The 19,014-nt window shown below is 34.7% G+C and overlaps 1 protein-coding gene across 4 annotated transcripts in view; it reads left to right on the top strand.

Moving 5' to 3' along the window:
• The window catches only part of LOC125094686 (protocadherin-9), a 927,361-nt gene that overhangs the window by 325,186 nt on the left and 583,161 nt on the right, over positions 1-19,014 (top strand). For 2 of the 4 annotated variants that reach the window (XM_047720109.1, XM_047720106.1), the window contains exon 3: positions 13,762-13,863. The exons of the other annotated variants lie outside the window; for them this stretch is intronic. In XM_047720109.1, coding sequence (XP_047576065.1) covers positions 13,762-13,863 — 102 coding nt within the window. The remainder of the gene's footprint in view (positions 1-13,761; positions 13,864-19,014) is intronic. 4 annotated transcript variants of the gene reach the window in all.

The following is a 19,014-nucleotide window of genomic DNA, read 5'->3' as shown; positions in this document are numbered from 1 at the left end:
AATTGTATTCTTTTAACCAAATCATTAAAAAGTATTTGGCACATAGAGGTTATTAAGAAATATTTGTTGAATGAATGGATGTGTTTATTTGGAAGAATTTATGAAGTCATAAAATTTATAACATTTAACATGCTTCTTGAAGAGAATATTGAATCATGTGTTTTATCAACATTTTCTTGCTCAGAAAACAAATGTTTCCCAGTTATACTTGATATTTATTACTATAAATTTTCAGAATAAATTTTTATGTTGCTGTAATCTATTTCTGTTCATTTTCATACCTCCCTTTGCCAAGGGAACAACTTCATAAGGAGAAATCAAAGAAGTGGTAGTGTTTTAGAAACTCATCTAAGTGTTAACAGTTCTATGACCTGAGAATTAAAGATAAACAGTTAAGTGGTTTTGCTGAAGCTATATTAGTTTGGAGCTTGGAGATAAAGTAATTTAAAGGTGGACTCTATTAGCAGTGACTACATCTACAGATATTTCCTTATTTGTTAAAATATATTCCTTCAGGGATTCTCAGCACAAACCTGTAAAACAAACCGTTTTTAAGACCTTAAAAGTGATCATGTTTCTCATGTGACTTGGTTTTGTTCCTTAAAGTACATAGAACTTCAATTTTAAAAATAGATTTAAAAAATGCTCTAGCCTTTTAAACATTCACAGCTTGATAGATTCCAGATTTGCTAAAGAGTTTCCATCCAACAGCACTGTGATTAGTTTCTTTAATTTGGCCCTAAATACTCTAAACTATTTCAAAAGTTACCCAATGCACCAATTCTTATCTAGAAAGAAGGTAGAAGTGTAGTCAATAGACTTCAGGCCTTTGACAGTGTTTTGTTTTTGTTTTTGTTTTCCCTCTTCATGAATAAAAAGATATCTGTGGGGCCTGAGAATTCACGTTTTACTTTGGTTTTAATACAGCCACACACATTTTCAAAGCTATCAGCAAGATGAGAGCAAATGCTTATAACGGAATGAGTGGTAAATTTTCCACTTTCCTGAAGTTTCCTCTATCAATGAAATTATTTACACCATTTTATGAAGATCTAAATTTAGAGATTTATATTTAGGGGGAAAAAACTTCTTTAAGTTTTGGGTAACATTTCTGATAATGTCTCACATATATACTGCATTTTTTACTTTGAGAGGTAGAGAATATCTAAACTCTAAACTTCCCATTTTATAGACAAAAACAATGAAGCAAAAACACATAGTCATATAGTTGTGGGGTTGTGGGTCAAATCCAAGACCCCAAGAGCCAGTTGGAACTTTCCATTGTATTCTGGAACATCCTTTTTACTCTAAATCATGAAAAAGTTACGAATTTTCACTCAACTTTAGATACTGTACAATTTGCATAAGCGAATTAAAATCAAAATATGAAACACTCAACTTAAAAAAAAATTAAAATTATGTATTCAAGGGATAGTATTTGTTATTAGTATACTACAAAAAATCAAAGTGTGTTTGCTCTCTTTTTCTCTTTGTATAGGCTATTAATACTATCAGTTCCAGCTTCAAGGTATGTTTTAGAAAACTTTCCAGGAAGAGAATTATAATAAACCACTGAACTTATTCAAGAATTTGCCTAGAAAAGATAATGTCCAAATAACTGGCACAGCCTTGAATTTTGAATTCATTTTTAAGCACTCTGGGTGTGAATCTCTAAATTTATTATCTGATTTCTTTGACTCAAGGTTAACTTGAAGGCTGTTGTTAGACTGGCATGCAGATAGTGAAGGCTAATATTATGTTAAATTTTTATTTTTGGAAGACTTTTTCATGATATAAGGACATAGTCTTACTAATGGAAATTATATTCAGTCAAGATTTTTAAAACTTTCTCTCTGTATCACAGAAATTTTAAAACATAATTCTTGATAGAATCATTTTTCAGACATATTTCACCCTAAACTCCAGATGCATTTGTGTTAGACATTATATATATTAACTTAGTATAATATAATATGTGATTTATTTATAGCAGATTTAAAATTTTATAAATAGAGGAACCTAGGTGGCTCAGTGGCTAAGTCAGTTATGTGTCCACCTTTGGGTCAGGTCATGACACCAGGGTCCCAGGATTGAGTCCCATGGCAGGCTCCCTGTTCAGTATAGAGTCTGCTTCTCCCTCTCCCTTTGCCTGCTGCTCCCCCTGCTTGTGCTCTCTTTCTCTCTCTTTGTCAAATAAATAAATAAAATCTTTAACAAATGTATGCGTGAAAAAAAACAAATGTATTAGTGTGTATGTGTATATATATACACACACACATACATACATACACATATACACACACATATACATACTTTATATAGTTAAGGGTGAAATGTTTTAGAAAAATGTAGTACTTGTACTATTAATTAAAGTAATCCTTTGAAATAAGTACTCCTTCATATACAAATATATGCAATCATCTCTATGAAAAAAATATATGAATCACCCACACAAAATATGTATTTACAACCATGGTGTGTGTGTCACACATGTAAATGCAGTTCACAAATGGCCACCACTGTAAGGATGGAAAGCCCATCCCTGTGTCCCTGGACTCTGCCACTCTGCACAGGCTCATATAACTTTTCTGTGCATTTTGATAACTAATACTGTTGTTTTCTGATAAGTTGTTTTTAGCATATGTATTTGGTATTCCTTCAGAACTGCTGTCTCAGGGATTTTAGTACAACAAATAATGGAATAAACTTAAATGAACTACAAAAAAACCCAAAACAATTGCCTTGAATAAAAATAGAGCATGAATAATCCTGATCAACCCCAGTGCCAAAAACGTCTGTTATTGTATTACTTGAAATATGTTTGGACAGAAGTTAACTTCTCTCTTAAGTGTATGTGGAGTGGCAAAGGCTTACATTGCCTGCATCATTTATTTAAATGCATAATTAAGTTACAATGTGAAGTGTCGACTGCATTAATAGGTCTTTGCTCAAGCAATATAACATGTAATCGTTTTGTAATTTGAAACCTTTCAATGTAGAATTGCTCTTGTGAAACGGCTTTACAGTAAGGTAATAATACAAGGAGGGGACCAATAGAGAAATTTTAAAGTACAGAACATTAGTGTTTGAAATATACTTCCTGAGGAATTTTATTTCCATACATACCCAAAGCAACTGGCTCAAAAGAGGTACATAAAACTCTAATAGAACATCCAGGAAGCATTTACAGAAAAATGTCACAATGTACACAGAGCCGCTACACTTTGTTGTCCTCATAAATGTGGCTTTGCGTTGCTCCTCCTTCGTGTGTAATGATTTGAAATTGTGTTTAGTTTATCTGTATGAAGTTGGAGAGCTTGGTAGTAATTTCTCATGAAAGAATTTGTAGCCAGATGTGGGAAAATGTATGGGTTTATTTGTGTATTTATTTGTTTAGCAAAATTTTGTTCATTCCATGTACCCAGCACCCTAGCACCTTAATTGTTCAATTCAAGGAGCTCTGCTTGGCTGTTGCATATTTAGACGGAACCTGCTAAGGAACTATGACCTAGGGTGCTGTTGTTTAACTCTTAATTGAATTATCAAAAATTCTACGGAACTTCAAAATTATTTTTCCCTTTCTTCCCACTTTCATTATATATTTTATTGAGAAAAGGGGATAAAATTCAGCTGAATGCAGCCTTTTTGAAAACCAAATGATTATTTTTGGAATCTCTCTCTCCTCTCTCTCTGTCTTACCTCTATTTCTGCATTTGTGAATAGTCCCTTGGGAAAAACCTTGCAAGGCTTTGCAAAAAAGGAAAATCAACTGAAAAAGCATTCTCAGGAAATGGACAATATACAGAGTTGCTGAAACTTTATAGTAACCAAAGTTATTTATGGCAATAGGTTGTTCTCAAGTATCACTTAAGCAATAATACATTGAAAGAAAGCTATTTCTTGGTATGTTACTTGGCACCTATACGTTTTATTAAATTGTTAGAATTATTTGAAAAATGTCAGCCAGCCAGTGATAGAGGCCATTAAATTTTGGAATAAGGTATGAGACAGAAATTCCTAAGCAAAGAAAAAATGTCTCATCCGGTACTTGGGCTAGTACCTCTTACTGAATTTCCTCAGACTTTAATTTCACATTCTTAAGATTTTTTTTCCAATCTTTTTTTTTATACTTAGTTAAGATTTTTTTCTGCTTACAAAGTATCCCTTGTATCTTGACTGTTTTGGAAAAAAGTGGGTTTCACTTAGTGTATCATAAAGTTGTAAATTGAGGTAAGTTTCTACTAATGCTTTAAACATGACCTACTTGCAATAATAAAATGCACATTAAGAAATACTTTTTTGGGGGCGCCTGGGTGGCTCAGTGGGTTAAAGCCTCTGCCTTCAGCTCAGGTCATGATCCCAGGATCCTGGGATCGAGTCCCGCATGGGGCTTTCTGCTCCATGAGGAGCCTGCTTCCCTTCCTCTCTCTCTGCCTGCCTCTCTGCCTACTTGTGATCGCTCTCTGTCAAACAAATAAATAAAATCTTAAAAAAAAAAGAAATACTTTTTTTTAAAGATTTTATTTATGTGTCAGAGAGAGAGAGAGAGAGAGAATACACAAGCAGACAGAGTTGTAGGCAGAGGGAAAAGCAGGCTCCCTGCTGAGCAAGGAGCCCAGTGTGGGACTTGGATCCCAGAACCCTGGGATCATGATCTGTGTCAAAGGCAGACACTCAACCGACTTAACCACTCAGGTGCCCCAAGAAATACTTTTTTTTAAATTTTAATTTCACTTGATCACAAGGAGCTACAGTTGAAGAAACCCAACTGGTCTACTTAATGGGCCTGTGCCAAAAGTCTTATACAAAGTAGTAAGGGTTATTGGTCATTTCAGGGAGTCTGAGGCAGATCTTAGTCAACTTGCTTACCAGGTGGTTTGCTGCCCTAGAAAAACCAAAGGTGAACTTGGCAAAGTCTCCTGGGTAGGACCCGGGCATTGAACAGGAGCTATTTGTTCATGTATATAGTAGGTAACTTCAAATTTATGCACTTGGGTAATATATTACTGTGAGAAACTTCCTGTCATAAATTGCTAAGGATTCAGTTGGAGAAACAAAGCATGAAGCCTAAAACCACTGCTCTGTTTAATGTTTTAACGACAGGTGCTCTCAATCTATGCTATTAGTGCACCTTATTTTTGTGATAGCATCTATGAGACAAAATGCTAATTTGGGGATACAAGTTTCCAATGGATTTGTCTGCTGTGAAACAAAAGAAAAACAAATAAAAACAAACAAAAGAAAACAGCTACAAAGAAATTATCACCCAGAGAATTAGAAGCCAAAACAATCTAGGTGACTATAAATCATTGTAAAGTCTTGCATTTATTCATTTATCCCACTTAAAATTTTCACTTAAAATACTATAAAATACCAAGTAATACTGAAGGCATTGTATTATATGCCTCTAATAAATTGTCAATAAGACGGTCATGTTCTTTAGTGGAGTGAAAAAAAGCAAAACTATGTTTAAACGAAGTAGAGAAAGACCTTTATGCTATAGCACCATAGAAGGAAGAATTAGCATGTTTCTTACCTGACTTTAGAGAAACATTTCCTTTTCTTTTTTTTTTTTATTTTTTAAGATTTTATTTATTTGAGAGAAAGAGAGCAGGAGCGGGGGTGGGGTGGTTTCAGAGGGAGAGGGATAAGCTGACTCCTAGCTGGGCAGGGAGCCCAATGTGGGGCTCAATCCCAGGACCCAGAAATCTCCACCTAAGCCCAAGTCAGATGATCAACCAACTGAACCACCCAGCCAGCCTAGAGAAACATTTTCTACTGACAAGGGGAGAATCAAAAGGTAATAACATCCACATGGTATCTTTACTTCTGAATGTGCACACTTACAAGATTTTATGGCTTATAAAACTGTTTTACCACCATTATCAAAAGTCTTGTTGAGGTTTTTAACAAAGCCATGCTAATCCGTTTCCCTGTGTGCTTATTCATATTTAGGTATTCGAAAAAATGTAGAAAAACTTAAAAAAAAATAAGGAAAATACCTATGTCCTTCTACCCAGAATTAACATATGCTAATATTTTGTGATATTTCTGTCTCTAATTTTTAAAGAAAAAATACAATTTTTTTAGAGAAAGAAGCAAAACAAACAATTTTAAAAAAATAAATGATTCCTATTTACTAAAGGTATAGTTGGCATTCCTTTTGAATCCTTTGATGGTCCACCTTTGTTTTTCATTTTACTTAAGGAATCTCTTTTTTTTTTTTTAATTTTTTTATTTTTTTCAGCATAACAGTATTCATTATTTTTGCACCACACCCAGTGCTCCATGCAATCCGTGCCCTCTACAATACCCACCACCGGGTGCCCCCAACCTCCCACCCCCCACCCCTTCAAAATTCTCAGATCGTTTTTCAGAGTCCATAGTCTCTCATGGTTCATCTCCCCTTCCAATTTCCCTCAACTCCCTTCTCCTCTCCATCTCCCCTTGTCCTCCATGCTATTTGTTATGCTCCACAAATAAGTGAAACCATATGATAATTGACTCTCTCTGCTTGACTTATTTCACTCAGCATAATCTCTTCCAGTCCCGTCCATGTTGCTACAAAACTTGGGGATTCATCCTTTCTTTCTTTTTTTTTTTTTTTACAGCTTTATAAACATATATTTTTATCCCCAGGGGTACAGGTCTGCGAATCTCCAGGTTTACACACTTCACAACACTCACCATAGCACATACCCTCCCCGATATCCATAACCCCACCCCCTCTCCCAACCCCCTCCCCCCATCAACCCTCAGTTTGTTTTGTGAGATTAAGAGTCACTTATGGTTTGTCTCCCTCCCAATCCCATCTTGTTTCATTTACTCTTCTCCTACCCCCTCGACCCCCCATGTTGCATCTCCTCTCCCTCATATCAGGGAGATCATATGATAGTTGTCTTTCTCCGATTGACTTATTTCGCTAAGCATGATACCCTCTAGTTCCATCCACGTCGTCGCAAATGGCAAGATTTCATTTCTTTTGATGGCTGCATAGTATTCCATTGTGTATATATACCACTTCTTCTTTATCCATTCGTCTGTTGATGGACATCTAGGTTCTTTCCATAGTTTGGCTATTGTAGACATTGCTGCTATAAACATTTGGGTGCATGTGCCCCTTCGGATCACTATGTTTGTATCTTTAGGGTAAATACCCAGCAGTGCAATTGCAGGGTCATAGGGTAGTTCTATTTTCAACATTTTGAGGAACCTCCATGCTGTTTTCCAGAGGGGTTGCACCAGCTTGCATTCCCACCAACAGTGTAGGAGGGTTCCCCTTTCTCCGCATCCTTGCCAGCATCTGTCATTTCCTGACTTGTTAATTTTAGCCATTCTGACTGGTGTGAGGTGATATCTCATGGTGGTTTTGATTTGTATTTCCCTGATGCCGAGTGATATGGAGCACTTTTTCATGTGTCTGTTGGCCATTTGGATGTCTTCTTTGCAGAAATGTCTGTTCATGTCCTCTGCCCATTTCTTGATTGGATTATTTGTTCTTTGGGTGTTGAGTTTGCTAAGTTCTTTATAGATTTTGGACACTAGCCCTTTATCTGATATGTCATTTGCAAATATCTTCTTCCATTCTGTCAGTTGTCTTTTGGTTTTTTTAACTGTTTCCTTTGCTGTGCAAAAGCTTTTGATCTTGATAAAATCCCAATAGTTCATTTTTGCCCTTGCTTCCCTTGCCTTTGGTGATGTTCCTAGGAAGATGTTGCTGCAGCTGACGTCGAAGAGGTTGCTGCCTGTGTTCTCCTCGAGGATTTTGATGGATTCCATTCTCACATTGAGATCCTTCATCCATTTTGAGTCTATTTTCGTGTGTGGTATAAGGAAATGATCCAATTTCATTTTTCTGCATGTGGCTGTCCAATTTTCCCAACACCATTTATTGAAGAGGCTATCTTTGTTCCATTGGACATTCTTTCCTGCTTTGTCGAAGATGAACTTAAGGAATCTCTTCCTTGAAATTGTTACAGATTCTGGCCATGTGTATTTCTATGATTTGAATAGGTATTTATATGGTGTTTGGTTTTAAAATTTATTATAATTCTTTTTTATTTTAAATCAAAGTATCTATTACCCAAGCTGATTAACTTTGTGTTCACCACAGTTTGGTGAACATTTTAGCTTTGTTTTCAAATTATATTTAACGATGATAAGGAAATTAAGCCAATTGAGAAGATACAGAGAAGATATTAGAAGGCCGTTGACACAGGCTCCAGGCTTTCCAATTTGAAACAAAGTAGGTTCCAGGACAGTAAGTGATTGGGACACATTTTCAGAAATGGTGAGAATCCACACTATATATCTCTTAAACTATACATTTTCATCAGTTTCTAGAAGTACTCTTAAAATATGTCTTTAAAGTAAGCATGTTTAGGAACATTCTAAGAATTCTTCCCTTGTCTGCTTATAAACAAGAAATTCTTAGGTGCCTGGGTGGCTCAGTTGGTTAAGCGTCTGCTTTCAGCTCAGATCATGATCCTGGAGTCCTGGGGTCCCCATAGTGGGTTCCCTGCTTAGCAGGGAGGCTGCTTCTCCCTCTCCCTCTACTCCTCCCCTGCTCATGCTCTCTCTCTCTAGATAAATAAATAAAATCTTAAAGAGATAAATAAATAAGAAATTGTTCATTTGTCTAACTGAGGAAGTATTTTAGAGTCAGGAACTAATGGAGGACATTGTCAGACAGCATACTTTCTGAGAAAGTACTTAGATTTCTTTTTCTCTATGCTTTGCAGTTTTTTTTTTAAATAACAATAAAAACATAAACAGTTAAATGGTTCCAGAAAGAGAGCACAGTGGTAAAAAGAAAACCATGAGTGTGTGGTGTCCTAGAAGGCTAGTGACATAAATATGTCCAGAAGGAAAGGAGTTATCAGTTCTGTCAAGTGAGATGAGAATGGAGAATTTCTCTTTGAGTTACTAATGTAGAAATCATTGGTGGTTATGACAGAGCAATTTCAGTGGAATGCTGGTGGTAAAAACCTGACACACGTGGGTCCTCCAAAGGAATGAATGGAGAAAAGTTCAAGACATCAAGTACACACAGTTCTTTACATCCTTTTCTGTAAATGGGAATTTCTTATTAACCTTAGAGCTCTTTTTAATCAAAAGTTTTAAGAATATTTTATAGTTCTTCACAAAAAGAATTTCTTAAAATGGGTAGGAATAACATTTTCAGTGGGAGTTTTTAACAAATGGAATTATTTAATGAAACCTATAGCACAAAAATATAAGGCTACTGCCTCTATAATGATTGCACAAAATTTTTAACAGTGCCATTGATTTTTAGCAAACAATCATGATTTTAGAAGAAGGTGGGAGGAGTAGTAGAATAAAAGAACATATTGTTGCTGCTATAGAGTTTGGCATAAAATGTAAAGAACCCCCTTTTTAGCAAGAAAACACCTCTGTCTTAGTGATGGTTCTGTGATTTTTCATAAAACTTTTGTTGCTTTTGCCACTGTTGATAGCTTTTCTCTTGATATCATGGCTTTGAACTCCCTTCTTAGAAATTTGTTAAAAACGAAAAGGCTAATATTCCTGACCATGAGGCAAGTTTGAGTAGGTATTTCTTTTCCTTCCTTTCTTTGTAGGTATTTTTGTAAGTAGTGAATGACAACTTCCCAAGAACTACATTGGGTGTTTTGGGGAAGCAAGATTTATCCACATATTAAAATGGAGACTATTAATCATAGGTAATGAAAAACATCAAATGGATTTTAAGGTATAAAACAAATGTATTTACAGTGATTTCCATTTAATACGATTGTTTTTATTGAGCTCTGGACCTCTCAAGTGATTTGTCTGCAATATGAAATCTGATTTAACAAATCTGTCTTAACCATATTCATTATATAGTTATTCGTATCAAATTTGGCAAACGGAAAAAAAAATTAGTGGATAAAATCTTGAGACATTTATAATAAATCTTTCCATTTCAGGCTAAGGCTCTCCCTGAAATAGAAACTTGCTAGAAAGAATTCATAGTGATTAAATTGTTCTTCACTTAAGAACTTGTTTTCCTTAAAGGTTTGGCTATTGATAGTATTTGATCTCAAAATATTGCTTATAGAGTTACTTTAATTTTTTTTTCCTCAAGCTTATAGATTTACAATCTCCAGAAGCTATTTACATCATAATATGCAAAAATTTTAGAAAGTGAGGAAGGCAAAGTGGGTTAAACTTTTCCTCGGGTGCCATTCGCTGCTTTACAGAGGCTGCCCTGAATTAGGCACAGGAGAGGCTTAAAGTTGAGCTCTTGTTGGGATGGGAGGACTTACTCAGGTGTTACAGTCATATTGCAAACACACCCAGTCTGCTTATATTTCTTTATTGAATTTGGAAGAGAGAGGAAGGTGACGCAGGCTCACCCTTGGTACCACCACTGTGAAGCACTCACCCCATTATTTGCTAGTCTTCCCTTATGGTAAGCCCGATTCTGTAACTTCTCATCTTGGATCCACAGTTAAATTTAATGCTGTAATAACTTGTCTCTATCCTCAAAGCAGTCCTCACAGGCTTCATGGTTAAAGCACTGTCAAAATCCTTGCAGCTCACAGACCAAATCACAAGAATTCATGTCTTCTAGCCTTTGCATATGCGGTTTGTTTTGTTGTTAATGTGTGCCAACCATGATTCGCTCATTGGCCCATCTTTCCAGATTCTTCCCACATATCAAATGCAGGAGTCTAGTCATTCTGTCTTCTTTGTCCCTAAGCAACCTGTGCATACATTTTCATATGGTGTTTTCACGTATCATAGTGGTTATTTATTTCTATGTGTGGTTTCACTGCTGGAGTGAATATTATAGATATTAAATCCCATATCTTAAGGAACCAATCAAATCCTGACCCATAGCATGCACTCAGTAAATATCTTATGATCAAACGAATGAATAAACAAGCAGAATAGAATATGTGGATGAATGAGCAAATGAATGAACGAACGCCTTAAGGGAGATATGGCAGAGGAGAAATAGCCTGAGTTCTGTCACTTAGGAATGCATTTACTTGGCAAATTTTTGCATGAAGTCACTGAATTTATCTGAACCTGTTAAAGAAGGTTTGTTTTTATGTCTCTGCAGAGGTTTCTGGTAGATAATACGTAAAATTTTGTACATAAAGGTATAAAGCATTATACAGTATAGGGTTTTTTTTTTCACATTCAAAGGCATTATGATATATTCCATGAAAAAAAAAAAAGCTCCCAACATATGACATTAAATAAGGAAAAGGAAGAACAAATGCTAGAGAGCAAGAGATCAGATCAAAAGATGAGTGAGGCCAAAATTTGCTATATTATCCTGAGCACCAGACAAAGAAATGTTAACCCAGGGATTCTAAACTCAGGCTGCATATTATAATTACCTGGGTATTTAAACCATGTTTTTGCCTGAGTTCTAATTCATCTGGTGTGAGGTAGGGCTCAGTTATTGGTATTTTTTAAAGCTCTCTAGGTGATTCTAATATACAGCCAGAGTGAGAGCCACTGTCAGGCCAGAGGTATTGAAATGTTTCTAGGGAGAAACACTGCGTAAGACATGAGATATTTTAAAAAGATTCATCAGCATGAATAGATAAGAAGAGAAGCTAGGAACAAGCATTGGATGATTAAAACGTCTAGGGAACATCATAGATGACAATAACTGTTTTAAGGTCGAAGCTGTTTTCCTTAGAAATCAAAGGAAGCCACTGTGGAGAAATACGAAAGATAGTCCTTCATAATTAAGTGACATTTTCAGACAAACCTAGGCACATCCCAGGAATTAAACTGGTAGAGCAGCATTTTAGAAACTTCACTTAGAAGTTACTTATATTACAAGCAGAGGATAAAATGGTTATTGCTATTTGCTTATTTACCCATGAAAATTCCTAGAGGAGGTAAGTTTTGAACATGGTTGAAATGATACTATTTGTACAGAGGACAGAAACAATGTATCTTTTTTTCCATGCAGAAAGGTTTCTTTCTTTTTTTTTTTTTTTTTTAGATTTTTTAAATTTATTTGACAGAGAGAGATCTCAAGTGGGCAGAGAGGCAGGCAGAGAGAGAGAGAGAGAGCGGAGGAAGCAGGCTCCCCACAGAGCAGAGAGCCCGATGTGGGACTCGATCCCAGGACCCTGAGATCATGACCTGAGCTGAAGGCTGAGGCTTAACCCACTGAGCTACCCAGGTGCCCTCAGAAAGGTTTCTAATAGGGTTTTGAGAGCCATGTTTTCCTAGTCTGTCCTATTGCTTTTTCCCTTAAACTAACCATGAGATACTCGACTGATATTTTTCAAGTATTAATTCTTTTTTGGTGTTTTGGTCCCTTTTCTGTGTTTAAAAGTATTTCAAAACAAGTCTAAAAGAATGTAATGTGTTTAAAAACATAGTTAAATATATAAAATAGTGGCCTTGAGGTGAAAATATACTGAACTTAACACTAGCCTCAAAAATTAATTCACTTTTTTAAAATGTCTTTGATAGTAATTTTCTTTTTTTTTTTTTTAAGGATTTTATTTATTTGACAGAGAGAGAGAGAGATCACAAGTAGGCAGAGAGGCAGGCAGAGAGAGAGAGGGGAGGAAGCAGGCTCCCTGGTGAGCAGAGAGCCCGATGCAGGGCTCGATCCCAGGACCTGGGATCATGACCTGAGCTGAAGGCAGAGGCCTTAACCCACTGAGCCACCCAGGCGCCCCTGATAGTAATTTTCTAACAGATTATTTTTTGGCATGGGGAAAGTAAAATTTCATTGGTTAATTGAAAATGTGCCACACTAGTTTGAAAAAACATTACCTTCCCTACTTATGTCATACAAATCTGTTCATATGAAAGAGTGAAGGTTATATTCCAATGGTGAACCTTTTTCGAAAGCACTACAGTATCTTTCATTAATGTAGAAGCCTTAGAAATTCCAACATTATGTGTAATAAAAAACTGCAAATACTTATAAATATTTCTTGCCCTGAATCTAATTAAGAGATTTAGGAAAGAAGGAAGCAAGGATAACAGGAAGTGAATAATATCTTATTTTTGCATAAAAAAATCTTATGAGGAATATGGAAAACAACCATTTTAGTATTTTCATGGAGAAAGGTCAAGCCATAACTTAATGTCTTACATTGTACAATTCACATCCTTTTCCAAGTGCATTATTTTGGTTAACCTGTTTCAAAAAATACTTGGTATTGGTACAGAAGAAAAGTGAATACTTCAAAACCTTAAACTAAGTTTTTCACTTTTGTTTGCTTCAAATGTATCATTTATAAAGGCTGTGCATGTAAGTAGATAAAGCATGAGGTGTGCTCCTGGAAATTTAGGTAAGCCGCCCAACCTTAAGAAGAATAGTTTGTATGCCTAGTTTTCCTTACCTGTAAGTGGGGAGAATAATAATATTTATGTCAAGTTTTGTATGATATATATCAAGCACTTAGATAATACCTCACACAAATAGTAGCATCATGTAAGATTTAGCTACTAAAATCATAAGCATAATGACATGGCTTAAAAGGAGACAGGGTAAAAATAAAATAACTACACTTAAGATTTTTTTCATTTCACTTAAAAAATTCTGACAATTTGTTTATCCTGGGGATATTTTTAATCTTTTTTTTTTTTTTTGGAAAGTCTCCATATTAATGCATGTTAGTATGAGTCTAGACCCTTGCTAGTTCAAATGGTACTCCTTTAATTAGACTCTTAGCAAACAACCATGTCTCTCAGTAGACACTCTAAATGTGGAGTAGTTTGTCACAATTATTTGGTAATCTCTTTCAGTGTAACTCACACAGCAAAAGTGACAATATTCCTGTCACTCCTCAGAAATGTCCCAGCTCTGCGGGTTTCCACATTCAGGAGAATGAAGAAAGCCATTACGAGGTATGCTGTATCTCTATAGAGACCATGTTAGTACTGAGCAATTTGTATTTTCCTAGTGATTTATATAGTCTGAGTTAACTATAATAAATATTTTCTTTGCCATCCTCTTTTATGTTCATATTTTTATACTAATACTTTTTTAAACAACATACAGTTTTAGAACAAAAGATAAATAATATTTTCCCTCTTTGATAATAGTCTAGCTATTAAATATGCTGTTCTTATCATTGAATGCAAAGTGTTGATTATTACCTAGTTGGGAGAAAGTAATGAGCAACTTTCTTTCTTTTGGAGTTAAAGATTCCTAATTGGTTAATTTTTATTAGTTGAGCTCAAAGATACGAAAATCTGTTGGTTGAAAGACTGATTTGCTTTATCCCCTATACTTAAGGAAGATAAAGAAGACAGTGTTGCTCAATATGAGCAAGTTAGCTGGAATTTCCATTAATCTTTTCCCTTTTTTCCTGCCTTTTCTCAGCTTGATCTTTTATTTCCTTGTATATTTGGATTTAAAATAAAAATTACTTTTCTTTTTCCTTAATGAGTCCATCCATTGTAAAATGTAAAAGACGCATATTTTATTCTTTATTCTTTTTTTTTTTTCTATATTGGGAGGGGTATTCCAGTACCAATTATTCTAACATGGCTGGTTGCAAAAATCTGTTACCTTTCTTTTTTTTTTAATTTTTTAATTTTTAAAATTTCTTTTCGGTGTACCAGAATTCATTGTTTATGCACCACACCCAGAGCTCCATGCAATATGTGTCCTCCATAATACCCACCACCTGTCTCACCCAACCTCCCACCCCCCGCCCCTTCAAAACCCTCAGTTTGTTACTCAGAGTCCACAGTCTCTCATGGTTCATCTAGGCCTCCAATTTCCCCCAACTCACTTCTCCTCTCCATCTCCCCATGTCCTCCGTGTTATTGCTTATGCTCCACAAACAAGTGAAACCATATGATAATTGACTCTCTCTGCTTGACTTATTTCACTCAGCATAATCTCTTCCAGTCCCGTCCATGTTGATACAAAAGTTGGGTATTCATCCTTTCTGATGAAGGCATATGTTACCTTTCTTTTAATTTATTAAAACTGTGGTTTGAAAGATAACATAAAATTTACCATTTTAATCATTTTAAAGTTACCATTCAGTAGTGTTAAGTATGTTCACATTGTACAATAGAATATCAATTTTTAAGGAATTGTGTTTCAATAGTTAACTCTAATATTAATACATACAAATTTGTTTCATGTATTTCTATAGTCTTAGCATATAGATTGTAGATAGATGATGGAGAGATAGATAATACAAATATGTATATATGTATGTGTGAGTGTTAGTGTGTCCTATGTATTCTATTTTCTCATTGAAGCTAGGTTTTTCCCGCATTTCCTTAAAGGTATTGAAAATATATTGATTGTTATTAGTAGTACAGGATTTTTCCACTTGTTTTTGCCAAGTAAAGGGATCTATCATTCTCAAACCTCCCAGTAGTAATGTAGGTCAGAGAAACTACTTTGAATAATAGAAATTTGATGGAATAAGCACCTTCGTTTCTAACTATTAAATGAGGCGGAAAAAGGATAAAGTGGTGTTTTGGATAGTTTTATCCCTTAATACTTCCTTTACACTTTTTCTTTTTCTTTTTCTTTTTTTTTTTTAAAGATTTTATTTATTTATTTGACAAAGATCACAAGTAGACAGAGAGGCAGGCAGAGAGAGAGGGGGAAGCAGGCTCCCTGCTGAGCAGAGAGCCTGATGTGGGGCTTGATCCCAGGACCCTGGGATCATGACCTGAGCTGAAGGCAGAGGCTTAACCCACTGAGCCACCCAGGTGCCCCTACACTTTTTCTTTTTCTTTGTGTGGATCTTACTAGTCAGAAACATCCTTCTAACCAATAGCATATATTCTTCTTCCTATTTTGCTTTTATTTGCTCTCTTTCTCCAAAATCTCAATCACTTGATGGTTGAGAGAAGAACTATAATTTAACCCTTTTATTTTTCATCATTACTATATATATTTCAGGTGTGTAGAACACAGAAATTTCTCCCATGAATCACCTTTATTTCATCCAATAATAACACAATAACACTTACTCTATGGCAGAAATAAACAAGTTTTATTCATATATAAAAAACTATGTAAATATTTTCAAAGCCCACATAGAATGTTCTGAAAGCCATTGAAATCCTGAGTATTTCCCAATTTTTTGTAGAGAATTTAAATGAGCTATAATTAAAATAAGTTTCCATGAACAATATTTTTATTCTTCCTTAGGTATTTTATAAGGCCCAAAGCACAAGAACACAGTTTGTACAGGGTTTATTTGTCTAGAGAATGTGGATAAGAAAAAAAAAATAATAGAGTTATCATGTTGACTTACGAGTCTAGTTATCAAAGAATAGTGAAAAAATCTACTGTGTTATATTGATAAACAAAGGAAAATAAATTATTTTTGGAAATTTTTATTCCACAAATTCTCACTTTACCATCATATTCCAGGTCCACTACAGTCTCAGCAGTTCCCAGTTAGGTCATCTCTAAGGTCCTAGTTCTCTCTAGTGCTCTGTGATACTAAATAAAGATGATGATATTGACAGATGACATTTTTGTGGCACCTACGCTATGCCAGGGTCTGTGTCAAGCTTTTTATGTATATATGTGGCCATCACTTACATTTTGCCCTTGATGAGTTTAGATTGCTTTTCATCATAATATACCTAATTTAGTAAGTATATGCTTCTATTTTTTAATGCAGAGTGAAAATCTCTGATGTTTCTAAGAAAATAAAACTTGGAAACAGAAGTCATGCCAGCTTTGGAGTGCTATAAAGTATTCTGCGAGACAGGGTTTCTACATAAATGCTTAATATCTGTAGACCAATAACAAAGGGGATAGTTGCAGTAACCTGTTCCTTAAAAGTTATTAATCTAGTATTAACCATTCTTGAGAATTTATGAGGTGATTATAACCTACAAAGTTGGTTCCTGTGCTATGCTGTTACATTTTTTTCCCTTTATATTGAATAATGTGGTAAGCCTCATAAATATATTACTGTTTTATTTTCTCATCATTTATACTTTCCCTCTTTAATCATCTTAGTAAAGTAAAAATAAGAACATGTTAAACTTTTAACCATAAAAAATATTTAATTAAATAAAACTATTCTGTTCAAGTAGAAAGTCATACTTTTTGTTGACTGATATTGATTAATCTGAATGTAGTTATTAATAAGTTTGTATTATGAATTTAGATATAAAATGGAGCAAAGTCTGTATGACTAGCAAGCTTTTAATCATTCTTAAATCATCAGACTTTACCCATCACACTTAACTTAGATATAACAATTATTGCTTACTTATAGAAAAAATGATAGTATCAGCTATTGGGTAATTTCTGTACCAAACATTACTTCAAGCATTTCATATGTATTACCAAATTTTGTCTAATCTAAGATGTTCAGATGTTACTGTTTAACATCTTAGTGTAACGTATGCTGCAGTTTCATTTACCATTGGGGGAAAAAATGCTGTTGATTAAACTCTCGTAAGTGCTTATTTATGGTTTCTTTAATACGTTTCCTGCCTCAAGATATGTTAAAATGTAAGAAAGCTTACATATTGAATCATTAAAATATAGCTCATTTAATTCTAACAACAACCCCATTATTATTATTCCCATTTTACAAATAGGGAAACTGAGGCATACAGTGGTTACATAATTTGCTTGAGTTCACACAGATAGTAATTAATAAAGTTGGAATATAACCAACACAGCACAGTTTCAAAAACTACAAGGTTAACTACTCTAAGATAGTATTTAAGTCAAAAAAATTCACAGGCTATTTGGCTGTCAGGGACATAGAGATTATATATTCATACTACTGAAGCATAACTTGATAACAAGAAAGATGGAGTAGCTTGCTGTAGGTCACAGAGCTAGCTGGTGATAGCACTAGAATGAGATCCAGATTTTCTGGATCCTGGAGTGATCTAATGACTACCTCTAAGCTGCATAAAAAATGTCCAAGCAAATGTTAGAGAAAATAGTTCATATTTGAAATTTTTCTTAAATTAGATTTTAAATAAGGTGTGGAATTTAAATGGACTATCATATTTAAGTATTCTCTTCCTGGTAGGCCTTCTGTCATTGGATACACAAAGTGCCTTGATGGTTAAAATAGAAGCATAGAAATGAATAAGTGCACATTGTTTTCATGCCATAAATGCATATTACCTTTACTAAGCATCTTTGATCTATAAATTTTATGTCATTTCCCTTCTATTATGTTCAGTTCCCTTTATCCATGAAATAGCATAGAATGCAAGCAGTTAGAGCTTTGAGTGTCTTATATTCTGCAATCTGTAGGAAAATGTCTCATAGTTATTGGAATTCACACAAGACTGCATCTCAGTATGAGTAGCTGTTCCCTGTCACTGTTTTTGATGCTTGAGCTGAAGTATTTTTACAAAATGGTATAGTGTTCAGTGTATGAATTCTTGAGATAAGACTTTTCCCTTGTAGCAATGAAATCCGAAAATCAATGTCAGATGGAAATCTTAACTCTAAGAGTTAGGGAGATTGGTGGAAGAGTTTTAAAATAAGTATGAATTTTAGCCGCCAGACTTTGGAAATGTGGCAGTTATCGCAAGTGTGAAATTCATGGGTGCAGATGGTTGATCAAGATATCCAAGGATGGACTACTACTATAAATCTCCCGACCAAAACTGGGAAAACAATTTTGATAAGGGAAATATATCTGACCTTTTACATAAATTTGTAATACAGGTTTTGCTGGATTCAGAGATACACAGAAGTTAAATTATCATTGGAATTTCATGAACATTCCAATTGTGTCATTTGATGGAAATATTTAATAGAATAAAAATGTGTCAAATGGAGAGTGAAAGGAGCATGTGGGAAGAGAATAGAACTAAAATGTATTAGAGTGTTACTATTTTTGTGTGTCTTCCATTTCATACTTATAACCTCATTTAGGACAGTAGTCTTCTGGTACACCTTGAGCTTGAATTCACTGAACCAGGGGCACACTGAGAGCAAGAAGAACAAGGATTCTCCATGTTTGTAACTACAGTTTAGAACCTTCCTGTTTAAATTAATAATACCAAATGGAGTAACAGCAAAAT

This window comes from Lutra lutra, chromosome 3 (assembly GCF_902655055.1).
Source record: "Lutra lutra chromosome 3, mLutLut1.2, whole genome shotgun sequence".
Lineage (NCBI taxonomy): Eukaryota > Metazoa > Chordata > Mammalia > Carnivora > Mustelidae > Lutra > Lutra lutra.
Note: the sequence above shows the minus strand (reverse complement) of the source record. Positions and strands in the feature narration are given on the sequence as shown.